Below are 27,799 nucleotides of genomic sequence, written 5' to 3' on the forward strand. Positions count from 1 at the left end.
GTCTTACAGACTTGTATGACAGATGAAATCTCACTTGTTAACTATCTTTTAACAATCTGGTCAAATGATGAAAATGTTCAATGAACTTTACTGTCCTTGTTTTCTAGCTACTAAAGCTTCAGGAGAGAGTGCTTAATAATGTTGTAATATGTCTGCTTGGAGATGAAGATCCAAGAGTGAGACATGTAGCTGCAGCTTCATTAATGAGGTATATATTTGTTTTTTAAAAAAGAAAAGGATTTTAGAAAGATATTGACATGTTACTGTGTACCTATATTTAAAATAATCCCTTAGTGGGGTTTTTTATATTTCTGTTTAAATGAGGAATGGGAGGCAAATGCAGCTTTATGATACCTGGAGCATGCATCATTCTGAATCATCAGGCAATTGTGCTTTGCTTTTTATTAGCATTACAATTACACTTAATTGTATTACATTCTGAGGGTCACTTTCAGTTTCAGCTTCAAGTTACTTTTCTGCATGCTGAAGTGATTTGTTTGGTATGCTGACAGTAGTTGATGGACTTAAAATGTTGCAGTTCTACCGAGTTGTCCTAACTCCCAAACATTGTAGTTTCCACATGGTTATAAGTAGTGTATCTTGAAACTTTCATGCTCACTGACTATAGTAAAGTAGCAAATCTTGTTTAAAAAGCATCTGTTTGCCATAACCTACTACAGTTACGATTGCTGTCCAGATAAATGCACCAAACAGCAAGGATTAGTTGGTAGTTTATCTATTAGAATTCAAGGACTTAAGTTTTATGTCTAAAGAAGTTGGGAGCACCTAACACTAAATTCCAGGAATATTTTAGTGTCAGAGAAGTCTCTTTCCTAGTTTTTCAGACTATTAATTGCTGTCCGTTCCTAATAACAAATAAAGGACAATGAAACATTAAAAATTCTGCCACTTAAAAGCATTTGTATTGCAGAAACAGCTCAGCAGAGAAATCGTTAACTATTGCATCATAGTTAGTATTTGTTGCTTTTATTCAGGGACTTGATTTTGAAATGGAGTTATTTTGTTAACTGAGTGGTAACAAGTTGGAGTTTTTCCATCTCTTCATGTTGACGTAGTGACAGTACATGTGTTAAGGTTGGAAAAGACTTAAGTGCCCAAGAAATCTGCTACAGGCTTGCAGAAACACCTTGAAACATCCAGTATGGGCATTCTTTGGAAGTATTGTCTGTGAACTTATAAAAAAACGTGTTCTGTAGTTTTTCACTGTTGTCTAAGTTGAAAATATTGTTCAAGAAGACTGGATCTTACTGTGTGCTTAAGTTTCTCTGCATAGAAATCAGATGGTGAAAAGTTGTCCTTTTCAGGTAGAAATTAGTTTTCAGTTGACAGAGATATCCATGGGGAAAATATCTGAGGATATAGGGGAACAGTGAGAGAGAAATACTCTAGCGAAGTGGTCGTTGTAGTGTGTATAGGTAGGTATCTCTATAAAAGATATTTTTTAACTACCATGTGTCTAGGGCAGTTCCTTTGTCCTGATTTGAGCTCCTTGATTATAATGAAGAGCAGTTGTATGAAGGTGAATTCAGCCTAACAATATGAGTTTTAGTAACAGTTTTTATTTACGATTTGTTATGTCTAATTAGTGTATGCAGCTTTCCGAATCGTATATTAAATGTATTTTAAATGTACTTCAAATTGTATATTAAATAATTTCTAAATAATACTTTTTCCTTTTTGACAATTATCATTAAGGCTTGTTCCAAAGCTATTTTATAACTGTGATCAAGGACAGGCTGATCCAGTTGTGGCAGTAGCAAGAGACCAAAGCAGCGTCTACCTGAAACTACTAATGCATGAAACACAGCCTCCATCTCACTTTGCAGTGAGCACTATCACCAGGTATGTTATGTGACTTGTCTTGCTTTAAAAGGAATGTGGACCCAAATTTCAATTCATAATGTCTAAATCTTATTTAAATCCTGCAAATCCATGTGCTTATGAGTTTTTTCCAATCTGCAGGAGCATCTGTAGTAGTTTTAGGCTCCACAGAAACACTCATGTTTAAAGGAGAAGCTGGTGTGTGAGTTACTAGTGATGTGCTCACACATTGATCGTAGGGAGTCATTGTTCTGTGATAAACTTTTATCTTCTCCTCATCATGAGGTCACGCTATTTGTCCATTAAATTGCACAACTAAGTGCAGCTTTGCAAGCTAATTATATATATACATTATTGTTCTTCAACAGGTATGTTGATCAGGATTTATAACTCTTCACATCCTGTTTAATGATTGTGGTTGCAGAATTCTGTACTGCCTTCTAATTTTTATAGTGTGATCTTGTTGCTGTTATTTTGCTGTCAATTTATACTTTCCTAAAATCTTCTGTTTAGATATCTTGTCTTATAGACATTGAGTTGTATGTATTTATGGGGGCTCTTTGCTTCTATCAATTTGTCATACAAGTTTTTAATTATGTACCTTTTCACACATGATCTTGATTGTGTCACTCAAGATTTATATACTGTAGTATGGAAACAGTAGAACTTTGTGGACACTGTTATTTCAAATAGAAAATAGTTATTTTTCTGCATCAATAATCTTTTTACAGCAATAATCCAAAGTTTATGAACATGCAAAAATGTTAGGTGGTTTTGAGCAAAAGCAAAGACTAATGTTAAATTGGTGATTTCTAGAGCACCTAGTTAGGTATTGAGAGTTGATCTACTGTTTCTGTTTGCTAACAAAGAGATTTGATTTATAAACTAAATTGCTTTTGCTAGTACAGAAGCAAAAATATGAAAATATAATAAGATGATATTTAAAGTGTTCTCCGATTTTGTATTTTATAAGTGGCCTATAAAATATGTAATAGTAATTTAAGCTATAATCATTTTTGTTTGAGGTGTTTCTTTTTTCAAGTACATGTTTTAGTGGTATAAATACTTTTATTTCAGAACATATAGAGGTTACAATATGGTGCAAAGTCCAACAGATGTCACTATGGAAAACAATCTCTCAAGGGTTATTGCAGCAATTTCCCATGCATTGACCATATCCACTACAAGAGCACTTACAGTGAGTTTTCTTAGTTGCTATAGTGGCTGACTTTTTCTTTCCTCTTTTTTGCTTGCTTGCTTTATTTTTAATTATTTCCTGGCTATACTGGTATCTGCAGCTTTGGTACTGTGGCAGTGGGACTAGTAATATATTTAATTCTCACTCTTAAGATACCTTGTTGTTGTTGCTAACTCTTCCAGTAATGAAACTGATTTAATTCTTGGTGTTAACTTTTTCAGTTTGGCTGCTGTGAAGCTTTGTGTCTTCTCTCCACAACATTTCCAGTCTGCACCTGGAGTGTGGGATGGCACTGTGGGTATGTTCCCTTATCTGTTATTCAAGCTTCTAAAAGTCATGTTTGCAAAATGAAAGTACTGTACTATATGCTGTTAAGCTTATCTTAGTGGTTATTTAAGAACTTTATACAGAAGAGTGTAACATCAAGTTGTCATGATATTAAGTGTCAGCACTTTGTCATCTCTGGAACCACAGTGTGTATCATGGGGATTGACTGCAACTGCGGTAATAGAAAGATACATATGGTGAGTGTCTATCAAAATATATAATGGGAGAAAATTTTCCATGCTTTTGAAATAAGGTTTATCTTCAGGTCTTGTAGTATCTTGTGTCTTGTAGTATCTCTTTAAAATCAGAACATCATCATTTTCATCCTGATCTTCTGTTTATGTTGAAAAACAGCGGGTAAAGGAAGCTGGTTCATAATTGCTTTTATAACTATAGAAGTGTCAGATGCATTTAAATTGTTCTCATTTGGTACACTGAATGGGAACAGCAAATGAGATATTTATTATACTTAAGTAAGTGTTACGTAGGTAATATATGATAGCCCCAAAGTACTTACATTCTGAAGAGTTTGTGTGTTTCTGAAGAGTAACTGTTGGCAACTCCAGAGCTTTGATCTTGCCTCTGATTATCAATGTGCTGTGCCATGTGAGCTGTAAAGCTAGCTACTGTGCATGTAGAGCTGTTTGGTTTTTAAATAGATTTTAACATTTTTTGTGTTGATTTTCTTTGTTGCTGTTGTTGTGTCTTTACTCTTATTTTACTCTTCTGGTAACCTGAAACTCTATTGCAAAATTTTATCTTATTTTAAAACCAAAACAAACCCCAAAAACCAACCAGCAAAAAAACCGCAGCCCTCCCCCAGCTGCTTTTCTTGTCAGCATGCCCTTTCTTCCCTTGCCACCCATAAGTGTGGTGTGCTCTGCATATGCATTCTAAAAAGATGTCTTTTGAACTATAGGTCCGGTTTTAACAAGTGAAGTAGGTAAGGATGTGAGCAGTACTTAGCTGGAAATTAAAACGAATGCAGAACTGCAACGATGTGTCTTCTGCTCTACCCAGCTTAAAAAAATGCTATTTTTAAGATGCATCTAATATTCATTAGTGATGCAATGACATAGCCTTTCCTCTTTCCTCTAATTCCTTCTTTACAAATTTTCAGTGCGTGTTCATACTAATTTGGATCGTAATTTTATTTTTGTGGAATGATATGAACATTTATCTTGGTAATAAGAATATAATAACATGAGAATTTTGCCAAAATTCTCTTCTGTCTTAAGTATTGTTGCTCTTATGATTAAAAAGCTATTGGAACTGCTGCATTCCAACTCTGTACAACTCAACAGGGATTAATTCATGGGTTTCCAACTGTATGTAAAAGTAAACAACACTTTCATATGAAAATACTTTTAAAAAAAAAAAAAATGGAAGGCACTGTAATTACCGATGTAGCTTTGTCAAAATAATAGCTATACTTAGTGTAAATTTTATTTTCTGAAATGGCTCTAGTTGTATTAGGCCAGAGTGACTACATTAGAAGATTTTTTTTTTAAATTAAAAAATATCCTGAGAGAATCCCTTTATTTAGAGGTTGCATAAAGTCTTTTCCTGAAAGAAAATTAGTAGTATTGTGCAGGTGTTCCAGCTTTGAAAAGATGTGTGTAATTCACGTAGTATTTTGACAAACATCTTTTGGTGATCTCTGCCTGCTGTCTTTGAAACTTGAGTTGTGTGGGAAAATCTGATTTTAAAATTACTGTGAAGGAAAATACAGAATGCAGCAGCAAATTACAATCTTGGATAGAGTCCACACATAAATCTAGATGATTTGATGGATTACAATTGTTTAATTAAATTCTTGTCACTTTAAAACAATATCTTGTAACATTGCAGTACTACAGCTTCTCTCTCCCATCCCTACCTTGCGTATGCGTGACTTTTAACTGGAGATAGTTCAGGACCATTCTGGTTAGCAATTATAATACAGAATTCTTCAGTGTATCGGTAGATGTCACTAGCAGCTTTGATACTTGGTATTTACAAAAAAAAAAAGTAATGGCTCTTCAAGAATACCAGGTATTGTCAGGTCTCTGCTGCAAACTTAAATAAAAGTTCTGCTTGAGTGTTAAATGTGTATTTCTGTAGTATTGCCTTTTTTTTTTTTTTTAGATTAGCAATCTACTTGACTGTTAGTTTTCGTAAGACTTTAAACTTACCAAAAGGGGGAAAAAGAGTCATGACATTCCAAAATTAAACTTCCAGTGTTTCCCAGCCAAGTCCTTCAGATGAAGCTCAGAAGGGCTGTACCATTGGAATGGCCGGCATGGTCCTGTCTCTCCTTTCATCAGCATGGTTCCCGCTGGACCTCTCTGCACATCAGGATGCTTTGATTTTGACTGGAAACTTGCTTGCAGGTAAGGCAGAACAAGAAAAGTAGGATTGTCCTGATATTTTTGCCATTAGCATCGGAAGGTCCGTATCTCACCCTATTCTGATAGCACGCAACAAAATACTTGCAAGATTGAGCAGAAGAAATAAAGAAGGAACTTCTTGCACCCAGGAGGTTTGTAAAGATGCTGCCTCCCAAGTTGCAAATTTCCTCTAGTTGCTAAAGAGAATGTGCAGTATGCTTAGTACAGGCTGGGTACAAAGAATTAACATTTTTTTGTTGTTGTTTAAAACTGTGCACCTACTGCTGGTTTTGACAATATAGGCTCACTCTTCCCCATTTGAATTTCTGTTCATATAGAGATTGTATGCTTCTAAAATTTTCTGATACTTAATTCCAAGTTTTTATCTTCTTTAAATAATGTGATTCCTCTTGCAGCAAGTGCTCCCAAGTGCTTGAAGAATCCCTGGAGTGCTGAAGAAGATTCAAACCAAGGTGCTGCAAAGCAGGAGGAACCCTGGCCGGCTCTGGCAGATCGAACTCTTGTTACTTTAGTAGAACAGCTCTTTTCTCATCTGCTGAAGGTCATTAATATCTGTGCACATGTAATGGATGATGTTGCTCCTGGCCCAGCAGTAAAGGTATGTATTAAAAATAAAGAAATAAAATTGTGTGACTTAAACGCTGTTGTGATACAGACCTCTTCAAGGCTCCGCATTTTCAAGGTGATAATATGACTCCGCTATGTGTAGGAAAGCAAGTAAGATCAAAAGAACATGCACATCGTTCTTCCACGTAACAGGTTTTTGTTTAGTTCTGTAGTGTTTGTAATACTACCTTAAATTTTGAACCTTTTATTGCTGGTGACTTCACTTGAAACATTCAGTGAGGAGTGTATATAGTAGATGGAGTATTGGATTGCATACTCTGGCAAACATCTGTTGACTTCTGGTTGGCTGGCTGTAATGCACTGAGCTCCTTTTGAGTTTTAAAATAACTCTTCTATCTTTTGAATAATTGCAGAATAGTTTGACTTCTGAAACAGCTCGTATGAGATACTTCTGGGTTTGGGCTTTTGTTTTGTTTTGAGGCATCGACATTTTCACACTGATTTAGTGACTGTAAGGCAATGTTACTAGGATTAATGATTTCTTTATATTTTAAAAATGTAAAAATATTTTTTGACACTCCTTTGTGTGGAATCAAAAGAAACTTTAGTCACTGAGCTCTAATTCTGTCTCATTGGCTCATGGTGAAGTTGAGAAGGAAAATAGGGGATATATTAAACTTCTTCCTTTTCACTCAGGAAATTCATGTCCTGAACCTGAGAGTTGAGACAATTTAACTGACAGTCAAATAAAGGGGAATTTAAACAAAAGATGAATATGCTTGTATTTGTGTAGAAGAAAAGCTACTTATGTATACAAAACTGATAAAGCTTTTAATTCTAGGCAGCATTACCTTCTCTCACAAACCCACCATCTCTTAGCCCAATTCGGAGGAAGGGGAAAGAGAGGGAATCTGTCGAACAGGCATCTGTGCCAATGAGCCCTAAAAAGAGTGGTGAAACGAGTCCAGGTAAGCATACTTATTCTTATTAATCCTCCCACCTCCTGTCCCCATCTAAGTATGGCTATGGCATAGAGAGAAGAAGAAAAACTGAGTAACTTGTTTTCTGAAGTTTTGGTTCAAAAGGCTGGCAGACCTACTGTCAGAAGTTCCTTTCAGTACTGCATTGCAGGAAGGGCAGCTGTGGGTGGGGGCGGCTTTACTGTTTTGATTTTTATGAAAATTAACCATACTTTTCAGAAGCAAGGTACTTCTGAATCCTTTTCCTCACTGTTTTTCTGAATCTACTCAGCTGTTGACTAAAATTAAGAAGTAATTTTTGCATGTATTTAACTTAAAAGACGTTTGAAAGTTGCTTTGCAGCTTCTGGTAGGAGAAGCCTACATTGCTCTTGGAAACAAGATTCTGAATCTTGAAAATGTTTTTTCTTAGTAATGAATGAAGGAAATGAGTGTTAATTCTGTTTTGTAAATTGTACTTGCACTTCAATAATAAGCCGTCTGGGTTAATTTCTCTTATCTCAGAGGGCTAGTTTCTTGGAATGCCAGTTCATTTTCTAGTTGTACAGCATGTGTTTTTGCAGTTTAAAATTCATGCTGTCTAATAATTAAGATAAGGTAAATTATGTTGAGTATAATATTATAAGCACCCTAGAAAAAGTATGTTGTTCTAATCTATGATATATTGTTAAGCTACTAGGCAAACTGATGCTACTGGGCCTGTTCCGACAAGTAAATCATCGTCAGTAGGAAGCTTTTATCATCTTCCATCATATCTGAAGTTATACGATGTCTTGAAAGCAACCCATGCTAATTATAAGGTACTACATGATATTGTTTGATTGAATGAGAATGCGGTTGGGCAATCGCTTTGTGTTTCTTTTAAACATGACTCTGCTTGTATTGCGACTACTTGTTTGCCTGTGTAAACAGTTTATCCACACAAAAAAAAAAAAAATTGCAACAGCCACCAATAAAAACAAAACCCAACCAAACACAACTCCCTGATAGGCATTGTCACCCTATTGCTTGTTTCTCTGCTTGTCGCTAATGCTCGTACCAAACAAATGAGCCTTCGCTGGCTTGGCAATGCCGAATGGATCCCAATGGCTGTTCTCTCCACAATTTATTCCAGAATGGATAAGCTTTTTCCTCATTAGTTCACGTAATGGAAGATGCATTCCCTACGGGCTTGGTGATCTGATTTGTACAATTCAGGGGGTGTATTCTTATTACACCTACTGTGTTTCTGAGAAATACATTATCCTTTCTCCATTATGTGTCAACATCCTAGGCCTTCCCAGATGCTGTAACTTCCTCAAGCTAGAAGATCCCTTTCTTAGTCAAACTGAAATCCTACCTTTCCAGCAATTCAGAAGGGAGCCTAAGCTGTCAGTGGTGTTGATTGAACTATGCTGAAATTTTAGGCAAAAGATCGTTTTGTATCAATACCAACTTCTTTCTGTAACTTTTATCTCCTTGTCAAGTAATTGTTAAGAAAAAGTGTGTTTTTTACTTCTTGGGACTAGGTTACTTTGGATCTCCAGAACAGTAATGAAAAGTTTGGATGTTTCTTACGGTCTGCCTTAGATGTTCTGTCTCAAATCTTGGAACTTGCTACTCTTCAAGACATTGGAAAGGTATAAGATTTGTGTGTTTTTTCTTTAATAGTTAAGTTGTCCAATATCTGTGGTCCTTACTGGGAAAAAGCACATATTTTAAAATCGGTACTGTTGAGAGAGATAGTAGTCCTAGAAGCATTGTGCTGCCACAATGTTGGGTAAAGTGCTAAAGCAGATTTTCCAGGTTAAATTGCTGCGTTGAAAACTGGGGTAATTTATTTTTTTTAAATTTTACGTGGAAATTTTTCTTTCCAGCAAAATGGCTTGCCTTCAGTCATTCTCACTATATTAATATGTTTAAATATACTCGTGTTAAATATACAAAATGTCAGAAGGCATGCTGCTCTCCTTCTCCTGTGTCTTGATAATTTTTCTCCTTAACTGTGATGTTAGGCATTGTGGTATTTTAAGACTAGGAGAGATCTTTATTTCTTTACATACTTCCACGATTTCCCTTAAATTAGTGTAGTTTTACTTAGTAAAAAAAAAAAAAGAAACAAAACCTGTGCTATTGGCCAGTTTTCATAGTAATGATTTATATAATGAAGAAAAATGCAATTAGGTGCACTTGTTTTTCTGCTTTTCTAGTGTGTAGAAGAAATTTTGGGATACCTAAAATCGTGTTTCAACAGAGAACCAACAATGGCAACAGTTTGTGTACAGCAGGTAAGGAGGTAATTTTTTGTGTGTTACTGGAAGGTTAATCCTGATGTCCTGTGGTTACCAGTTGGATACTAAGACTGGCCATTCTTTTAAGGGAAGCAGTGTGAGGAAACTGTAGCCCAGGTGGAGCAAACAGAGCATGTTTTCTTTAATTTTCATGACTTGTTCTGAAACTTTATACCATCTGAATAATATAGTTTCTTCTTGAACAGCTTCCAATTCAAAGAACTCTTTTAGCTAATGCTTAGAAAACAAGTTTGTTTCCTACCTTCCCAAATGTATTCTGTAGCCATTTAATTACATCAAAAAACTGGAAAAGCAAATCTGTCCTTACTGATGGATTTCTTGCAGGCTTCAAGGTAAACATTTGGGTTCAAGTCATCAAAGCTTAATTTTGGTGGGAGGTGAGCTGTAGTAGACTTATTTCGAGTTGTCACATGGAAATAGCTTCAGTTGCAAAAACAATCATATCTTTTTGGGTGAAGTGTGGATTGTTTCTTTTTTCCAGCTTTTTTTCTGTCGTCTTGTATTTGACTACATGATCCACAGTTTGCACGTTGACCTTTCCTCTTATGTCCTTTGGGAGGATGAGAAGCCAAGCTCTTTTTTTTTTCTGAAATGCTAACTTTTTTATTTTCCTTCCAATTTTCTTCTCTAGTTATTGAAAACGTTGTTTGGGACAAATCTGGCTTCTCAATACGATGGCTTGTCTTCAAACCCCAACAAAGCTCAAGGCAAAGCTCAACGCTTAGGCTCTTCCAATTTGAGACCTGGTCTCTATCATTATTGCTTCATGGCACCATACACACATTTTACACAGGCCCTTGCTGATGCTAGTCTAAGGAACATGGTTCAGGCTGAGCAGGAACACGATGCTTCAGGGTAACTTTCTTCCCTTATGATATAATGTTAACTTGAACTAGAATCTCTTTTTGTTGTTTTTCATAAATGCAGGTATCATAGGGGAGCTAAGTAACTTGAAATTACAGTACTGTGTATTATTTATCTCTTGTAGACTTAAGCAGAGTAATTTGTCTTGGTAGTGAGATCCTGAATGCAACACTGTACTGATTATTGCTAATGTCTTTTCCAAATCAAAGCTAAATCATTAAAATGGATATCACTTAAATTTTTTAAAAAGCAAAATAGTTTTAAATGCTTGTATTCAAAACTATTGCATTAATTTGTTAATTATAGCAAAGTCGGTAGTCTTAAAGGAAGGGCAGAAAGATGACTAAGCAAAGACCAGAAATTCTTTCTCTATTAGATGTTTGTTGTCCACAAATCTATGTGATCTGATCAAAGTGTACTGCAGGTTGTCTCTGTTGCTCTTGTTTTACTAAGATTCTCGAAGCAGTTAAGTTGATAAAGAAAAGTTGGCGTTGGTAAAACAATATGCGTCTAAGGAGAGTGTGTTTGTCCCGCCATTTTTTTTAATGTGTATGGGGTTTTTTGTTTTTTTATGACAGATGGTTTGATGTGCTGCAAAAAGTTTCTACACAGCTGAAAACTAGCATTACCAGTGCAGCAAAACATCGTGCTGATAAGGTACTTGTATCTATGTCCTCCTGAAGGAGCTGTACCTTAGATTTAAAACATTTTTCCTCCTTTTAAAACGTAATTTGGTTTTGAATGAGACCTGTTCAGATATTAGATTACTTTAAAATCTCTCTATTACAGAATGCTATTCACAATCACATTCGTTTATTTGAACCCCTTGTCATAAAAGCATTGAAACAATATACTACAACAACATCAGTACAGCTGCAGAGACAAGTTCTAGACTTGCTTGCTCAACTGGTTCAACTGCGAGTTAACTACTGTCTTCTGGATTCGGATCAGGTTGGTACCTCACTATTTTTGCAAATTTGTAATACAGGAATCTCATCAGCAGGCTTAATATTTACAGCAAAAATACTTGCAACAGTCCATGCATTGTACTGTAGGCGAAAATAAAATCTTAAAGGAGGGTGAGACTCGGTTCTGCCCCCCCCAACCTCAAGGAGCTTCAGATTTCTGGTTTTCTATTGCATCTAAATTACTTTCTAAGCTCTGCAATAACTATTTAAAAAATGTTCATCAGATTGACTTTAGCCATAAGATGATGTGGACAATATAATCAGTGTTGTTAAATAAAACTTCATTTACAAATAGAAATACCTTCTTTCTATATTGAGAATATGGACTTCCATATTACTGACAGTGGTGAGCATCATAGTTGACAACCATTATTTGATTTTAATGGTGGGGGGAAGCTAGTGGCAAATACGGTAGTCTGTGGTGGTCCATATAAGCAGCAAACTTGTAACATAAAATTTTAAGTGTTTTATTTACTACAGTATTTTCTGTTTTATAAACTAGTATGAGTTGCAATACATAACTTTCCTATAAGTTCTTACACAGATAAGTCTTTTCAATGCTTGAATACTTTGGATTTTATCTTGGTTTAGAGCTAGATTTTTGGTTGATTCTTAGCTTCTTGACTGTTATGCCTCAAATAGTGTGTGTTACATGAAGGAGAGCGAAAGTTATACTTAAAAATAGACTATAGGTAAAATGTGGTATAAGTTCATGCAAACTCTAATAAGCTCTAACATCCATAAGATTATCAAGATCTTCTGTAAATGTAGAGGGAACATTTCATAACATATTAGAATGAACTATATATAAATGTAGAAATGATTTTCAGTGCTTGTCTTTCCTTTCTCTCCTTCCAAAACACACACTTTTATAACTCTGTCAAAATGATTTTGAATGGGAACTAATGTGTCTGTATCTGTTGTACACTTTATTCTCTCTTTAGGTGTTTATTGGATTTGTGTTAAAGCAGTTTGAATACATTGAAGTAGGACAGTTCAGGTATGAAATTAGCGAAGATCCTTTGAACAGTGCGGGTTTACAACTGTCTTATTCTGAAGCATGTAGTGATTTAGTTTTTCTAGTTATTTTCTGCCTTATGAGAAAGGGAGAGTTACATTCTGGGCAATGTCCTTGTTTATTCTCTGGCTCCAGTGGTAGCCCTTTCAGATGATTTAGGTTCCATGTGGCTGAAGAAGTTGGGAAGTAGCATGGAAAAAAACCATATCTTACGCTATGTTGTGCTGTTTCTCCATTTGGTATTGTAAAACTATTCCTTTGGGATGCCCCCCACCCCAAAAGCTATACTTTCAGGGAATCAGCACTTCCATTGCTAGGGTTCAGTTGCTAAAGGGAGAGCTGCTACTTCCTATTGTGGACTCTGTGTGAATCCATTTGTATTCTGATCACCTGGTACATTTTGTATAGTACCTAATAGATCATAAGCAATGCAGTAGAATTTTTATTGTCAGCTATTTCTGTTTTTTTTCCTCACACTAGAGTTTGTATGAAGAGATAAGTGGATTTTTCTCTCTGTGGGTCTCCTACAGAAATACTTCAGTGTGTGTCGTGCATTAGATAGTATGTTATAATGTTATTAACTGTGTAATGGTCAAAGCTTGAAAGAAATCCCTTGAAAAAAAACCCTAGTAAAGAACAGGGTACAAAAATTACAGAAATACTGTATGAAAGCAGAACAACACATTCTTAAAAATCTTACTGTAGAATGTTCGGTAAAAATGAATCCGAGTTGTGCAATTCAAACTTGACACTTCTAATTTTTTTGTTTTCAGGGAGTCTGAAGCAATTATTCCTAATATCTTTTTTTTCCTGGTGTTGCTGTCTTATGAGCGGTATCATTCCAAACAGATAATCGGAATTCCTAAGATTATTCAGCTGTGTGATGGTATCATGGCCAGTGGGAGGAAAGCTGTTACACATGGTAATTTAAAAAAAAAAAAAAAAGCACCAACACTAATATTAGTAATAGTTCAGCAATAAAACCAGTATTGAATACTAAGCTATAGAAAACTGCAGTGATACTGATTGTTCCAGAATACGCTGGCTTTTAAATTTTTAATACATTAAACAAGTCTCAATTCCTTCAGGAAGTTTTTTGTACTGTACTAACACTGCTACCCCATATTTTGCATCGTACATAATAGCAACAAAGCTTTCATTTGAAACTTCATTAGGTAATAAGTTCACGGCATAGCAGTACTTTAAAGGCTTTGATGTTAATTTTTAGTCCTTTTTAATTGATGTTAATTTTTAGTCCTTCCCTTTCCCTCCACTTTCAGCCTTTAAGTAGAAGCATCTCTCTCTTACTTTCCAGTAATTCTGCTGAGAAATACTTTATAAAAATGTCTATTTTAGCTCTATGAGAATAGACAATTGTGTCCATAATCTAAATTTTCTACTAGAAGTAAAAAGATAGACATCATTATGCATAATAAGTTTGGGTTTTGGTTTGGTTTTGGTTTTTTAGGGATAGGTAAAACTTTTAATAAACTAAAGCACAGTTTACTTTTAGTAGCTGAACTGTTACAACAAGGAAACACTGTTCAAGAGTGACTTGTCTCATGCTAAAACAAACAAATCTCATTTCAGCAATACCAGCTCTGCAACCCATCGTTCATGATCTCTTTGTGTTAAGAGGAACAAATAAAGCTGATGCTGGAAAAGAGTTGGAAACACAAAAGGAGGTGGTAGTGTCAATGCTGCTGAGACTTATTCAGTACCATCAGGTAAGAGAGGAGGACAAAGCGTCCCTGTTTATGGTCTGTTAAAGGGTGACATTGCCTTGACTGCTAAAAATACTTCAGGCAATATTAATGATTTTCTATACAAAACTTGAATAGCTGGACTCGAGTGTGATCTTTCCTTATAAAGAGCATGTGCAAAGATTTTTGGGGGTAGGGGAAAGGTTCTGCGCTACAAATCAGTATTTCAAGTCAAATAACATGTCTGTGGGATTTTTAGTCAAGCGTAGGTAATAAAGAACTGAAAAGCTCCAGTTAGGATCATGATCTTGGTTGTGTTGCAGATTGAATAAACAGAAGGTTAGTAGAAGAGTTGTAATAAATTAGGATTCAAAAAACTTAAAAGAATGGGAGTAAAAGTGGAAGAGAACAGGATTAAAAGTAGGAAACATGCTGCATACAGATGATTTAGGTATTGCTGTACAATAGCAATATCTTCAATAACATTTTAAAATATGAATTATTTGAATAAGGTAATGAAACTGGTAGTTAGACAGTTGTTAGCACTTACTACTTTGCTCCAGACCTCATGGGTCTGGAAAATGTTTCTGCCTTGTAGGAGTATTAGAATGACTTTCTTCAACACACTTTGTTTAAAAGAAAAACACAGAAGTAATTTTAAAATAAGTGACATAATTAACATGGGATCTTACTGCTTATTCAGGTGCTTAACAAACTTAATGTGCTTTTCCTTTTATCATGTGAAAATGCAGTTCTAGTGTATGCTAATGTAAGCAGTGTATTTTCTGAGAATAGTTGGAAAAAAAAGTCAGTACATCTTGTCAAAATAATTTATTAGAACTGCATGTTCAGATTGGGGTAATTTTGTGTATTCACATTTTCTTTTGAATTTGTAGTTTTATAATCATAAAATGACTAATATAACTATACGAAATGACACTCTGTAGACACATGATGTGAAATAGTGAATAACTTTGTGTTACATAAGGTACTGCAATTGCTAGCAGATCCCCTTCTGACACACGTTTAACCTATTAAAGACCACCCATGCACTGCGCTTCCCACACCGCCCCATTTGTAGTTCTTATTCTGTCCTGTTCTGCTGGCGCAGTACGTATAGACTAACCCCTGGGCAGTTCTGTTGTTCTCTGGCTGTGGCTGGGATATCCTGCAGTGGTGTCCCTGTGATTTGAGAGGCTCCAAGAGCTGCAACCTTGTTGTTTTTCTGTTACAACTGTGACTACCATCCATGGAGCTCCAGAGTTCAAGTCATTCAGCCCAGAATCGCTCCTATCTACTCTCTCATGAGAAAGCTTTTTGGGAAGAGAGTCATCTGGTGATGTCTCTTTTTTTTTTTTTTTTCTTTATTTTTAATTGGCTGCATTTCCTGAATCTGAACTACTTGAACTTCTCTTACAAGTGCTCTGTCTAACTGGTTTTCTGAACCAGATTCTTCTGTCCTGCTTCCCAGTCCATGTATTAACATTCCTGCTTGCTGTGCCTTTGGTCTGTCTGTCCTTGAAAGCGTGGTCTGTATAACCCTCAAACCAGTAACATGTTCAGCTACTAGAAGTGTTCCTGGCTGTTGGTGTGCTCCATTATATGATCTCCTATAAACTTTTATATGATAGTGACATATCTCAGGTGAATGAGCTCCATAAAAATGTCTGTTCTGTTTCCTTGACCAAATTTAAACTTTATTTTATCTAGAGTAAAGAGAGAGTATACATGTGGGAAATTACTTTCTTCCTTTCAGCCCTTTTTGTTGAGTATGCGATGTGGCATTTAGATTTACTGTCCTTTTTCCAGTTTTTGAGTAGTCTTTTGACAAATGCCATTTTAAAAGGACCAAGAAAGCATTTCTTTTTCTAGTTTATAAAAATAACTGGAAAATGCTTAAAAAAAAGTCATAACTAAGAACAAGCTTTTAACCTGAAACTGGGGTTTTAAAAATGTGTGATTTCTCATGTGGGTTTTCTTTTTGCTTTTTGGCAGATGGATGAAACAGTAAATATTTTTCCAACTGTGGTGTCACTTAAATGTTTCCTGTTAGTGTGGGTGTTTACTTGCATTCTTTTGGACTTTTCCTCAGGTACTAGAGATGTTCATCTTAGTGTTGCAACAGTGTCATAAAGAAAATGAAGACAAATGGAAAAGATTGTCCCGGCAAATAGCTGACATTATTCTCCCAATGCTTGCAAAACAACAGGTGGTTTTATGATTTTTTTTTTTAATGTATAAACATCTAAAATAATTGTTATAATGTATGTATCAGTAATGGCTTTGGGTATTTGATTTTTTTTTTTAATATGAAGACAGATTTTCTTGAAGGTGTGGTTGCCCTATCTGAAAAAAACAATTACTGCGAGGTGAACTACGCCTTTGAAGTGATGGAGGTCATATTGAAATGCATGAAGTACGTGCAGTATCTTTGAGGCTGTTGCCAGAGGGAGCTCATTCTACTTCTCTTACATACATGATTATATCAGAGCACTTATTAAATGGTGTGAAGATTTGCCCATGTTATAGAATGTCACAATCATTTTTTCGTAACTGTAGTGCGTCTAATTGCATTTTTTCTTAGCAAGGAGAATGAAAAGATATGGTGTGAAACTGTATTAATAAATCATAGAATCATGGAATAGTTGAGGTTGAAATGGACCTCTAGATATTGTCTTCCCCTTAAAGCAGGGTCTACTGGAGCAGGTTGCTTAGGACCATGTCCAGTCAAGTATTGACAGTCTCCAAGGATGGAGCCTCCATAACCTCTCTGGGCAACCTCTTCCAGTGTCTGAGCATCCTCACAGGTGGAAAACAAATAAATAAAAAATGTATTTAAATGGAATTTCCTGTATTTCAACTTGTGCATATTGCCTTTCATCCTGGTACTGAATACCACTGAAAAGATTCTATCTCTTTTTTCTGTATTTGTGTTGTCTCCTTCTCCCACTTTCCCTGGTCAGATACTTGTACACATTGATAAAGATCCCCCTGAGCCTTCTCCGGGCTGAACAATCTCAGCTGCTCCTTGTACAACAGACGCTCCAAGCCCGTAACCATCTGTGTGGCTTTCTGCTGGACTCCCTCCAGTGTGTGCATGCATCTTTTGCTGGACTGCACACTGGGGAAGGAGAGTAGGCCCTTTGTATCTGGGAAGAAAAGATGACACCTTTTAGGAGAAAGATTTTTCAGTGCTGTTCCCTAAGCAGCAGAGGACTTGTCTTCAATACAGCTTTCCTGGAATTAGAAACACTTACTTCAAGGATAAAAAAGTAAAACTAGTGAAATTGTGCCCTTAATGTTCTTTACTCCATGATGGTAGATCCCCGCTCCCATGAGGAGATGTCATGGTTAGGGAGAGTGGGCAGTTACTGTGGATCAGACAACAGTTTTTGAGCAAAGCTAAAATGCTGGCAAATTGGAATTGCCTTTGTTTTGTATGAATCTGTGCACAATAACTATCAAATTATTTAGGCAAGATAGGGTCATCCAGACTGCAAGTCCAGTCCTTTTGCTTTTTGCAGTTGATTGTTTTATAATTTATCTAAAAAACTGATCAAGTAGGGTGTCCTACCTCTGTTGCTGCGGTGTAATGCCGTTGTAGCTGTTCACTTCTCTGATTATTAGGATTTTTTTTTTTCCTAGTAACCTGCTTAAGTTTATTCACAGCCAGCTTTGCTCGCTATAAATATGCCTGGTAGGATGTGCAGGGAGGAGAAAATTTTTCAAATTTTATGACAAGTCAGTCTTTTGGTCTCATTCTGAACATGGTGTATTTTTTCTAATAAAATATATGTAGTATGTATATTGAATTTTGTGTGATAGATTAGATTTTTGTCTGTGTTCTCAAAACCCCTGTGTAGGAAGGCCTGCAATGAAACTTCAGTTTACCTTTCATAGCTTTTGGTTGCTCTAAATTTTGTACTGTAAAAGACAGCTTTGTTACACACAGGTTGTCATAGAAGTGTTTAAAACATGAAATGGTAGTTTTGTGTTGCAGTTACCTTTACTGGATAGTTACATATTAGCTTTGTGTTTTTCTTTTACAGATGCATATAGACTCTCATGATGCTCTGGGAGTATTGAACACTTTGTTTGAAATTTTGGCTCCTTCATCCCTTCGCCCTGTGGACATGCTTTTAAGGAGTATGTTTGTTACCCCTAAAACAATGGTAAGCAATTGTTTGCAGAGAAGAGAGAATCTGGTGTCTTTCATGCAAAACAAAAGAGCATATGTTTCTCTTTCTTAATTTGCAATGTGGTATTACAGTACCTGTGGCAGACTTCAGGAAAGAATTGGTTAAAACTAATATGAATTACCAGGTGGGAGCACTTTATACAGGAACATTCTGCTTATGGATTACTTGCCTTCATTTTGTATTTTGAGAATCAGGGATGTAGAGAAACATACTGTTATAATAAATTCTAGAATGCAATTTAATAGGTAAATCACATTTTTCTTATGCAAGTATTAGTACCGTTTTTATAGTTGAGAGATAGAAGCTTGACAGTTACCACAAGAACAGCATTTTGGAAGACATGAACATGAAAGTTGTTTCCTGCTTGCTCTATTCTCAGAAGGGTCTGATTTAAATACAACAGTTAATAAAAATAACAATTTTTTTTTAATGCATTCCTATGTCGTGTTGTTTAACTTCAAAGGTATTCAATCTTCTGCATTTTTGTGTTTGTGTTAGGCATCAGTGAGTACTGTCCAGCTATGGATTTCTGGAATTTTAGCTGTCCTTAGAGTTCTGATTTCACAGTCAACAGAAGACATCGTTCTATCCCGTATACAAGAGCTTTCCTTCTCACCATATTTGATTTCATGTCAAGCAATTAACAGACTGAGACGTGGAGAAAATAACTTACCCACACCAGAGGATTACACTGAGGTTAAACAAGCTAAATATCTGCCTGAAGAGACATTTTCTAGGTGTGTTGTCTTTTGAATAACTGAGAAATCACATATATATTATGCAATCTATACATGTATAGAACTGCTATCGGATAGGAATAAAGTCTGTTAATAAGTTGATATGGGAGAGTGTGTGTGGAGGAAGGAATAATGAGATGGACAGTAGAGGGAGGAGATAAGCAGTTTGTAGTAGGGACTTTGGACTGTTCTGATACCTCTTCTCAAGCCAAGTGAAGGACCTAATAGAACTGTTAAAATGGGTGAATCCTAGACTTACTAAAATCAGGTCCAAAAACTTAACTGGTTAACCCTTTCCTTCATCCCTGTGTGGGGACTGAGTTATCCCCTTAGTAGAATCTTGGCATCATATGGATTAAAATCTATTAAGTTAGTCCTGCTCTTAATTTTCTATTTTTAAAGAGCTGGCTTTGTCTAGTTAGCTTCCCATGCTGATGTCTTCAGAGAGTGACAAGCTTCAAGTAAAAGAAGCATGGAGAGATGGCAATGGTATTATGTTGACATAGGTATTATGTTGACAATGGTATTACGTTGACAGCATATTATGCTGTCATTAAGGCATTACCTTTTAATGTGGTGGGAAGCATTTGAAATAGCTATTTGCTTAAGAAAATAAGAACTTTCTACTCAAGTATGGAACTTCAGATAGAAATAAAATGCTGTTTCTTATATTTCAGCTCACTGTGAGGGTGATAGGTAGAGGGGAGAAGGGGCTTCTGGACTCGCTTAATGTGACCTTATGTCCAACAGGAGTGAGTTGAAGAACAATTATGGCCAGGAGCAAGAATGGCTTTCCTCAAATGCCCTTTTTTGGTGTTTCTTTTGATATTCTGCCCCCCTGCCCCCTGGCTGGTGGTTTGATATGGAACCTGTGTGGTAGAGTATGGATAGATGAGGCTGTGAACAGCTGTATTACTGTGGCTTACTGAGTTCCCCCTCCTCAGCTGAGCTGCAGTAACTGTCATGGTGTGTTTTTAGCTCATTGCAAGTCACTATAAAGACACCATAGCATTTTGAATGTTTGCTGTCTAAGTGAGGTGGGCTGGTGTGTGCATGCTATCACAACTTTAGCTGATGAGTAGATAACCCAGATCCAATATGTCATTATTTAAGTGCTTGTGATCATATCTCCATATCTCCATCATGTTTGTTTACCTGTTCTGTAGCTTTTAATTTAGCATCCTATTTCGAACGAATAGACAAGGACTTCATATTTTTCAAACTTACTGAGTTTCATAGGCAAACCTCATCTTCTTCTGAAAGGTGTTGCACTGATAGTTTTTTGTTGATTGTATACGTGGTTTTTTTTCAAGGTTCTTATTACAACTGGTTGGCATTCTACTGGAAGATATTGTTACCAAACAATTGAAAGTGGACATGAATGAGCAGCAACATACTTTCTACTGCCAGGAGCTGGGCACCCTGCTTATGTGCTTAATACATATCTTCAAATCAGGTAATACTTTAAACAATGCCTTGCATTGCAGGGCGGTTTTTCAGTTCTGAGATAATTGTTGAATGTTTTGAACTGCTGACAAGGAATACATACGTGCTGAAGATGTTCTGTCCTACTCAGTATAAAGAACCTCCCAAACTTTGTAGTCATGCATGGAGGGCACACTTCTCATTTCTTCTGCCTATGTGGAACAAAATGTAACTAGTGGTTTTTCATCTCTCCTTTTAACTGTCTAAGATTTTCCAGTCCAAAAATGCAAAGCATTCCGAATTTGTGGCTGTATTTCTCATGGTTTTTCCCAATTTGGAGGTTGGTAGGTATGTCCAGGTTTAAAATACTGAGTTACAGACCACTTGTTCAGACTCATGACAAGGTAGGTTCCTGTTCTCTGTCATAATTAATAAAAAAAAAAACAACAAACAACGAAAAACCAAAACCAGAAGAGTAAGAAAGGTAGTACTATTGCAGCTAGCTGGTCTTGAACTCCTTTTCTTCAGGTTTGGGAATTCTGCCTTAGGTGTCGTCTGCTAGATATCCACTCTCTGGCACTTTAATAATTCCTTAGTCCTTAGCCTGATTCCTTAGTTTTATTTTCCTAATAGTGGAACTATCTTCCCTTTCTCTTATTCTTCTGTTCTTTCTTTACTATGACTGTCCTTTTTTGCCTTCTGATTTTCACCCTGCAGCTGAAATCCAGCCTTCAATTACAGTAGTTGGCTGCAATTTAAAAGGTCTTGGCACAAGTTTCTGGTTCTTCATAGACTTCCTTTACAGATATGGGACAAGAAACTCTGCATTCCCTGTAAAATGGGAATTACAGTACTTCACTACTTAGCAGATGCAAATAACAAAAAAAGTGCATACAGAATACTGTTAGACATTTAACATGATTCTGTGCTCCATTGTGTCCCAACAACCTCTAATCTTTTTTTCTTTTTAAGTTCCTACAGAGTTCAGTTGTAAAGCGCTTTCTTAAGGGGAAAAAAAAACTTAGTTCTGTTCCTGTCATTGCTACCAGCTGCTTCTTACAAACATAAGTATCGTAGGTGTAGACTTAAAATAAGTAAATAAAGTGGTGATGGAAGTATTCTGGGTCTTCAGCTGGTTCTCTATCAAATCTCAAAGCTTCTGCATTGCCTTGGTTTAACTTTCAGTAGCCTTACTCCTCCTAGTCTTCAGTGACAGTAATGGGTAGAAAAGTGAATGGGAAACCAATTTAATTATGTTGTGACAGATTGTACAGCCGTGGTGGATGATGTTTTGCCTTTGATTTGTCAGAAGAGAGCTTTGGTTTAAGAAACGGAGTATTCCAAACCTAGGTTCTTGCCACAGACTCCAGGATTGTGAGTTGAAGAGGCACAAAATAAGGTGATAGTTACCAGAGCCTTCCTTGACCTTTGTTTTAAGCATGCTTTAGGGTACAGGACTCTGGATGTAGTGAGTGATAGTTCTCTTCTCCCATGTGTCTGTTACAATAATAACCAAAGTGTGTATACTATTAATTGCTGTTATGGTTCAGAAACATTTGAAACAAATATTGTAACAAATAACTTATACCGAGGTGATTTGGAGTAAGCGATTAAATGGTGTCAAGCCAAGACTAATGAAATCAGAAAATCAAGTTGGTGATTGAAATCGGGGCAGTGGGTTCTTCCACAGTGGGAGCTGGGGATCATGGAAGGGGAAGGCTCAGCTAGTTCTGCTACAGCGACTGGCTTCCAAGCTGCAGTGTGAGTCTTGCCAGGAGCTATGTAGAGACTTTCATGCAAAATTAGAATTACTCGTGCAGAGCATGGGGATGTGTGTATTGCATGATCTCTAGAAATGAATTTAATCTAAGACTACAAATCAACTCTAAGTACTAGTAAGTAATGTGGTTACCTGATACAGTAACAGAGTAGAAGGAAAGTTGTTCAGACACTTAGGCTGTATTTTCATGTTGTAGCATTTTCTTTCAGGTTTAGGCTTAGAGTTAACTAACTGCCTGGTTTTGTAATTCTTCTGTTCAGTTAAAACCTCTATGATGTTTTTCTCTTTAAGTTATATTCTCCTAACTACAGGTGCAGCTTATAGCAACTTGTGTCTGGGAACATAGACTAAGGTCTTCTGTCATTTTTAACGACTGTTCTACTTGGATGTTTTGTCTTCTCACCCATTATAGTTTTTTCAAAATGTGAGCATTGTTGACTCCTAAGTATTCAACTATAGGAAGCTACCAGATTAGAAATGAATGTTTCCAGTGTGCTACTTTGAAATTAGTAGAAATAAAAGGCATGGACAAAGTGAAAAGATTAGCCTGCAGTGGCTTTCATGACTGTAGAAAGTCACTAGATGGTGCAATTACTGCAAATGCAGGAAGCTGGAATGGGAATAGCACTGGTTTGCTAGTAAGTGGAACCCAAGTTTTGAGACTCAGTTATTTTTCCCATTCTTTGCTGTTTACATTGTGTATTTATCGGTCCTGAGGGCAGCTTAAACTGGTCCACATGGCTGTGGAATTTACAGCTTCATTCTTCTGTGTATCTGGCAACGCAAGCAAGCAACACTACAGATCTCTTTCATTATTCTGATTAACTTTTTGGTTCTGAAGAAACCCTTTTTTTTTCCCTGATCTTATCTTCTCATAGAAACTCAAAAAGTCCTGTACCTTTAGACAACTTCAAGTCTGTCCGTTTTCCTTGTTTTCCCTCCCTTCATTTTGGCATATGAATACAGAATCAGCAAGTCAGAAAGTAAAATTCAGCTTTTGTGCTGAGTGTTCAGTATGCAGGGCAATGACTTTTCTCCACTTAAAAACATTTACTTTTTGCACTTTAGAAATTAGATGGAAGGGTATCAGTTTAGTTTCAATTAAATGTATTGGGGAAGCCCTTATCTGAAGTAGGAGACTTGTAAGTGATCTTCCTTAGCGTGCAGAATAGTAGTTACAGCATGGTTCTTAATTAGAATTTCCGTGTTTTACTTTATAAACAAAACAAAACCCCCAAAATACTGGTCTACAATTAACAATTTTAAATTTGGCAAGGTTTTCATGTATCAGATAAACCTTTTGATGCACGACAGAGAAAAAGTTGAGAAGACAGGTTTCATTACAATTCTAGTCTGATCTAAAGCATTATTTATTGAGTCTGGGAGCTTGTCATTGCTAGTTTACACACTGCCCTTGGGCAAACTCCATGACTTGCCTTACATTTGTAGAACCACTTAGGATATATCTTTCTTCCAGGAATGGTAATGGCTTATGAGACTACAAATCTTGTTTCAGGGTACCCTGAATAATTTTAAAACTTCAGAGTTCAGACTAGACAGTAGTTACTCTAACATGCTTTTATTGTTTCCAGGGATGTTTAGAAGAATCACAGCTGCAGCCACCAGACTTTTTACAGGAGATGGATCTGATGGTAGTTTCTATACCCTTGAAAGTTTGAGTGATCTTGTTCAGTCCATGATTCCCACGCATCCTTCTTTAGTTCTCCTCTGGTGTCAAATCCTGCTTCTTGTCAATTATACCAACTACAACTGGTGGTCAGAAGTGCATCAAACACCAAAGTAAGATTTGGTTTTGATCCGTAGTAGTAGTAGTAGTGTCTCATAATTATATTTGCTAAAATGATATTTTAAAAATTCTAGCTTTTTTTCTGCTAAGCCTGTTGAATAGTATTATTTGGATTCTGAAATAGATGGTTCTGCATTTACTTTACGTGTATACATATTGTGTGTTCCGATATCAGTATGTCTTTCAAACTAAGTAAACGTGTCCTGCTCTCAGTTGTTCCTCAAAAGAACTGCGAGGTAATCTCTTCATTTTTAAGGCAAGAAAGCTTCATCTGTATACTACCTTTAATTAAAATTATGGAAATAACTGTAACAAAACATTCAGTATTTCATGTTCCTATGGAGAGTTCATATTTCACCTTCTAGCAAATAACCAGCCAGTGCAGATGATATACACTGTTGTGTTTATGAAAATACAATCTGATCAATCTAACTGTAACTATAGTTACATCTGTTCTCAGTGGGTCTATTACTAAATGCTATCAAAATGGAGTATCGGCACCATGCCGATTCATTAGCATCAAGCACCATATAGTAACCTCACTTAACATTAGTTGCCTGAAATTCAGAGATTTGGTCTAAAATGAGTGTTCTCTTGGTCTGAAGTTAGTTCATCCCACCTGTCAGGCACTGGAATGATTTATCCTTTGGGGGTAAGGATGATACCCCCTATGTGGGTGGGTATCCCTCTGTGTTAACTGGTTAGCAACTGACTTGAGAGACGTTTCTGATGCTGGTGCAGTGAATGTTAGGGAAGACTAATCTTGCTCTACAACATGAGTGGATCGATACTTGCTCAAATACGAGATTCTTGCCTCAGTTCAACCTCATGATGTGAAAAAATATTATTCTGATTTGAGGAAGCATGAAATTACCAGGCTGATGAACAAAGTAGGGCAACTAAAATAGCTAAGGTGACATCTGCTATTTGTTGCAGTTATCTTTTTTTGATTTACCAATATCACCTCTGTTTTGTCTGGGTTGGGCATCACTTTCAATCCAACGCTAGACTAAGTGCTCAAGAACACTGGTTTGGCTTGAGAAGAAAATACAGTATTAGGTTCTGTTATCCAACCAGAGATGCAATAGCCCATGCTTTTCTTTTTAAATAACCTGTTCAGTTCTTCAGAAGTTCTCCAGACTGTCCAAGGAAGTAATGAGCACGGAACAAAAACTTGATACTATAATTGTTAGAAAATAAAGAGCTGATAGAAAGCAAAGGGTCTACTTCAAAGCGGTATAATGTTTGAATGAAGTTTCTAGGAAAATAAATATTATGTAAGAACTTTAGTTGGATATTCCAAGCAATTTGATTGTTAATGTTTTAGTAGCCATAGTAATAAAATATAGTAATAAAATAATAACAAAATACAACGTGCTTCTTGCAGGAGACACAGTCTTTCTACTACTAAATTGCTTAGCCCACAGATATCTGGAGACAGCGATGAATCGGATTCAGAATCTAAACGTGGCATGTGCAATCGAGAGATAGTGAGAAGAGGAGCACTCATTCTTTTTTGTGATTATGTTGTAAGTTTTGAATTATGAATTTTGTAACTATAGTTTTGAGTTATTTTATTATGCTGACGGTCTTTTGTTACTGTTGTGCATTAATGGAATCTGTCTGGTTCACAAGTGGAAAATGAAGAGTTGTGAAATTAGTCATTTTATTTTCACATGGTGCTTCTGTAAGCTTAGGTATGACCTCATCTGGCATTTTTACTATTCTGAACTGAGAATTCTCTTGGCTTGTAAAGGATACCTGGTGGGTAACAGAACTATCTGCTGGGTATCATCTCCCTTGTGAGGTGTTAGGAGCACACTAAGTAGTGTTAGATTTCCCAACATAGTAGCAGTGCACAGTGTCTAGGAGACAACAAATTTCCGTCTCTATACCTTAAGAGGAGAGGTTTTACATTAACATTTAACTTCCATTTCGGCTCTCTGAGAGCAGTTCCTGTGGCTTTGGCCTCTTGCTGCCTCAGCATTAGCATTTTAGTTCATTGGGAACTTTTGAAGGGAATCTTCCCATAATATCTAGTATTGCACTTTGATTTGCATTGCAGAGCAGTTTTTTGGGGCAAGCAAACTGCGTTCCTTTCAAATTCAACTAACGCAAAAGCTACGTTTAAGAAGCACTTCAAGTACTAATGGACATTCAGTCACCAGAGTCAGATTAGAGGTAGTCCAAGGTAAAAACCCTCCAAAACCTCTTTACTGGGGAGTGTCAGCCTCTCGGCATCACCTGGTTAGCTCTATAGACCTTTTCATGTTGCATTGCACTGCTTGTTGATATACACATAGCCTCCGTAGGTTTAAAATTAATTATTGACAGTTCTCTTTGGATCTGCTTTCCAGAAATCATTCATCTTGTGTTTAAGGCCAGTAGTAATAGGAAATCTTTAAAAAGAAGCCTAAATGAAAACCACATTTTACAAGAAGACTCTGTGTGTGCATGTTTATTTCAAACAGCATTTTATTAAAAGCGGCATCTTTTGAGTTGACCTTCTCAATTTACTTGTTTCTAACCTGTGTCTTCAGTGTTTTTTAAAAAAGTATTTTACAAATTCATTATAAATCTCTTAATTTGCAACAAGATCAAAAGCATTTGGAAAATTTGTCATGTAAAAATAATGATGGTGATATAAAAATATAGACACTTTATGGCATTATTTTAAAATAGCTACCAGAATTGTATATGAAAAACTTCATGTTGTGTCAGATAAAGTTTTTAGTAATTAAATGATTAACATGGGTATTACTGGAATCAGATGTTAATTTTTTCCCCTTTAGTGTCAAAACCTACATGATTCAGAACACTTGACCTGGCTTATTGTGAATCATGTTCAAGACTTGATTAATCTGTCTCATGAGCCTCCAGTACAAGACTTTATTAGTGCTGTTCACAGGAATTCAGCAGCCAGTGGTCTCTTCATCCAGGCCATTCAATCACGGTGTGAGAATCTTGCAGCTGTAAGTTTAACTTTTTGACTCTTTTTTTTTAAAGAATCAAGTCACTTATATTTCAGCATAAGTTTAACTCCTAAGTATGCAAATTCTGACATTTCTGGGTCATTTATCAATTTCTAATTTTATTTTTAAAGTCACTTCTTTAAAAATGCAAACAGCAAACCTTATATTAGCAACTTCAGTATCTGATGTGTTCCAATCCATCAAATCTATGAATTCAAGTAGAGTTGGTTAAGCTGCTTTTCTTCCTTCCTGGGTATTACCCCCGCATAATAAATATCTGAAGGGTAAATGAAAGCTTTAGCTTTCGTCTTTGATTTCAGTGCTGTGGTAGCATAAATAACAGAACTATCAACTACAGAGGCAGGAATGCAAACCAGTCCATCCTCATAGGCCCTAACAACATGAAAATTATTTGCAAGCTCATGCCTTCCCCGTTGATCTGCCCCACAAGTTGTATCCTCTTGGTGAGGGAAATACTGCTTCAGAAATGCAGTGCGTGACTTCTGTTGATTATTTTAGTTTTCAAATTAAATGGAGTGGATGATGTTTTATAGGGTTGTAAGGCTGTAGGCATCCCTCTTAATCCTGGCAACTCACTAGGTGTGAAATGTCATTTGCTGGGCTTTCTCTAAAGCCAATGGTGGGAGATGCTACCGCACTCTGAGTAGCCTGATAATGTTCCCTGTCTCTTCCCATTGTCTCTGTGCAGATCTAGTGCAACTGCATTAGTGC

The 27,799-nt window shown here is 36.3% G+C and overlaps 1 protein-coding gene across 6 annotated transcripts in view; it reads left to right on the forward strand.

Moving 5' to 3' along the window:
* Positions 1-27,799, forward strand: part of HTT (huntingtin) — an 86,199-nt gene that overhangs the window by 29,676 nt on the left and 28,724 nt on the right. For all 6 annotated transcript variants that reach the window (XR_015699589.1, XM_009471152.2, XM_087736005.1 and 3 more), the window contains 23 exons: positions 108-208; positions 1,717-1,863; positions 2,920-3,040; positions 3,262-3,338; positions 5,588-5,739; positions 6,153-6,355; positions 7,166-7,292; positions 7,976-8,103; positions 8,812-8,922; positions 9,493-9,570; positions 10,226-10,449; positions 11,037-11,115; positions 11,248-11,409; positions 12,371-12,426; positions 13,218-13,366; positions 14,035-14,171; positions 16,240-16,356; positions 18,197-18,319; positions 18,845-19,083; positions 20,397-20,539; positions 23,881-24,088; positions 25,483-25,624; positions 26,888-27,067. Coding sequence is in view for 5 of the 6 variants with exons in the window: in XM_009471152.2 (XP_009469427.1) it covers positions 108-208; positions 1,717-1,863; positions 2,920-3,040; positions 3,262-3,338; positions 5,588-5,739; positions 6,153-6,355; positions 7,166-7,292; positions 7,976-8,103; positions 8,812-8,922; positions 9,493-9,570; positions 10,226-10,449; positions 11,037-11,115; positions 11,248-11,409; positions 12,371-12,426; positions 13,218-13,366; positions 14,035-14,171; positions 16,240-16,356; positions 18,197-18,319; positions 18,845-19,083; positions 20,397-20,539; positions 23,881-24,088; positions 25,483-25,624; positions 26,888-27,067 (3,204 nt within the window). In the remaining variant the exon portion in view is untranslated. The remainder of the gene's footprint in view (positions 1-107; positions 209-1,716; positions 1,864-2,919; positions 3,041-3,261; positions 3,339-5,587; positions 5,740-6,152; positions 6,356-7,165; positions 7,293-7,975; positions 8,104-8,811; positions 8,923-9,492; positions 9,571-10,225; positions 10,450-11,036; positions 11,116-11,247; positions 11,410-12,370; positions 12,427-13,217; positions 13,367-14,034; positions 14,172-16,239; positions 16,357-18,196; positions 18,320-18,844; positions 19,084-20,396; positions 20,540-23,880; positions 24,089-25,482; positions 25,625-26,887; positions 27,068-27,799) is intronic.

This window comes from Nipponia nippon, unplaced genomic scaffold (genome assembly GCF_047370975.1).
Source record: "Nipponia nippon isolate SJK-2023a ecotype South Korea unplaced genomic scaffold, ASM4737097v1 scaffold_6, whole genome shotgun sequence".
In the NCBI taxonomy this organism is placed as follows: Eukaryota; Metazoa; Chordata; class Aves; order Pelecaniformes; family Threskiornithidae; genus Nipponia; species Nipponia nippon.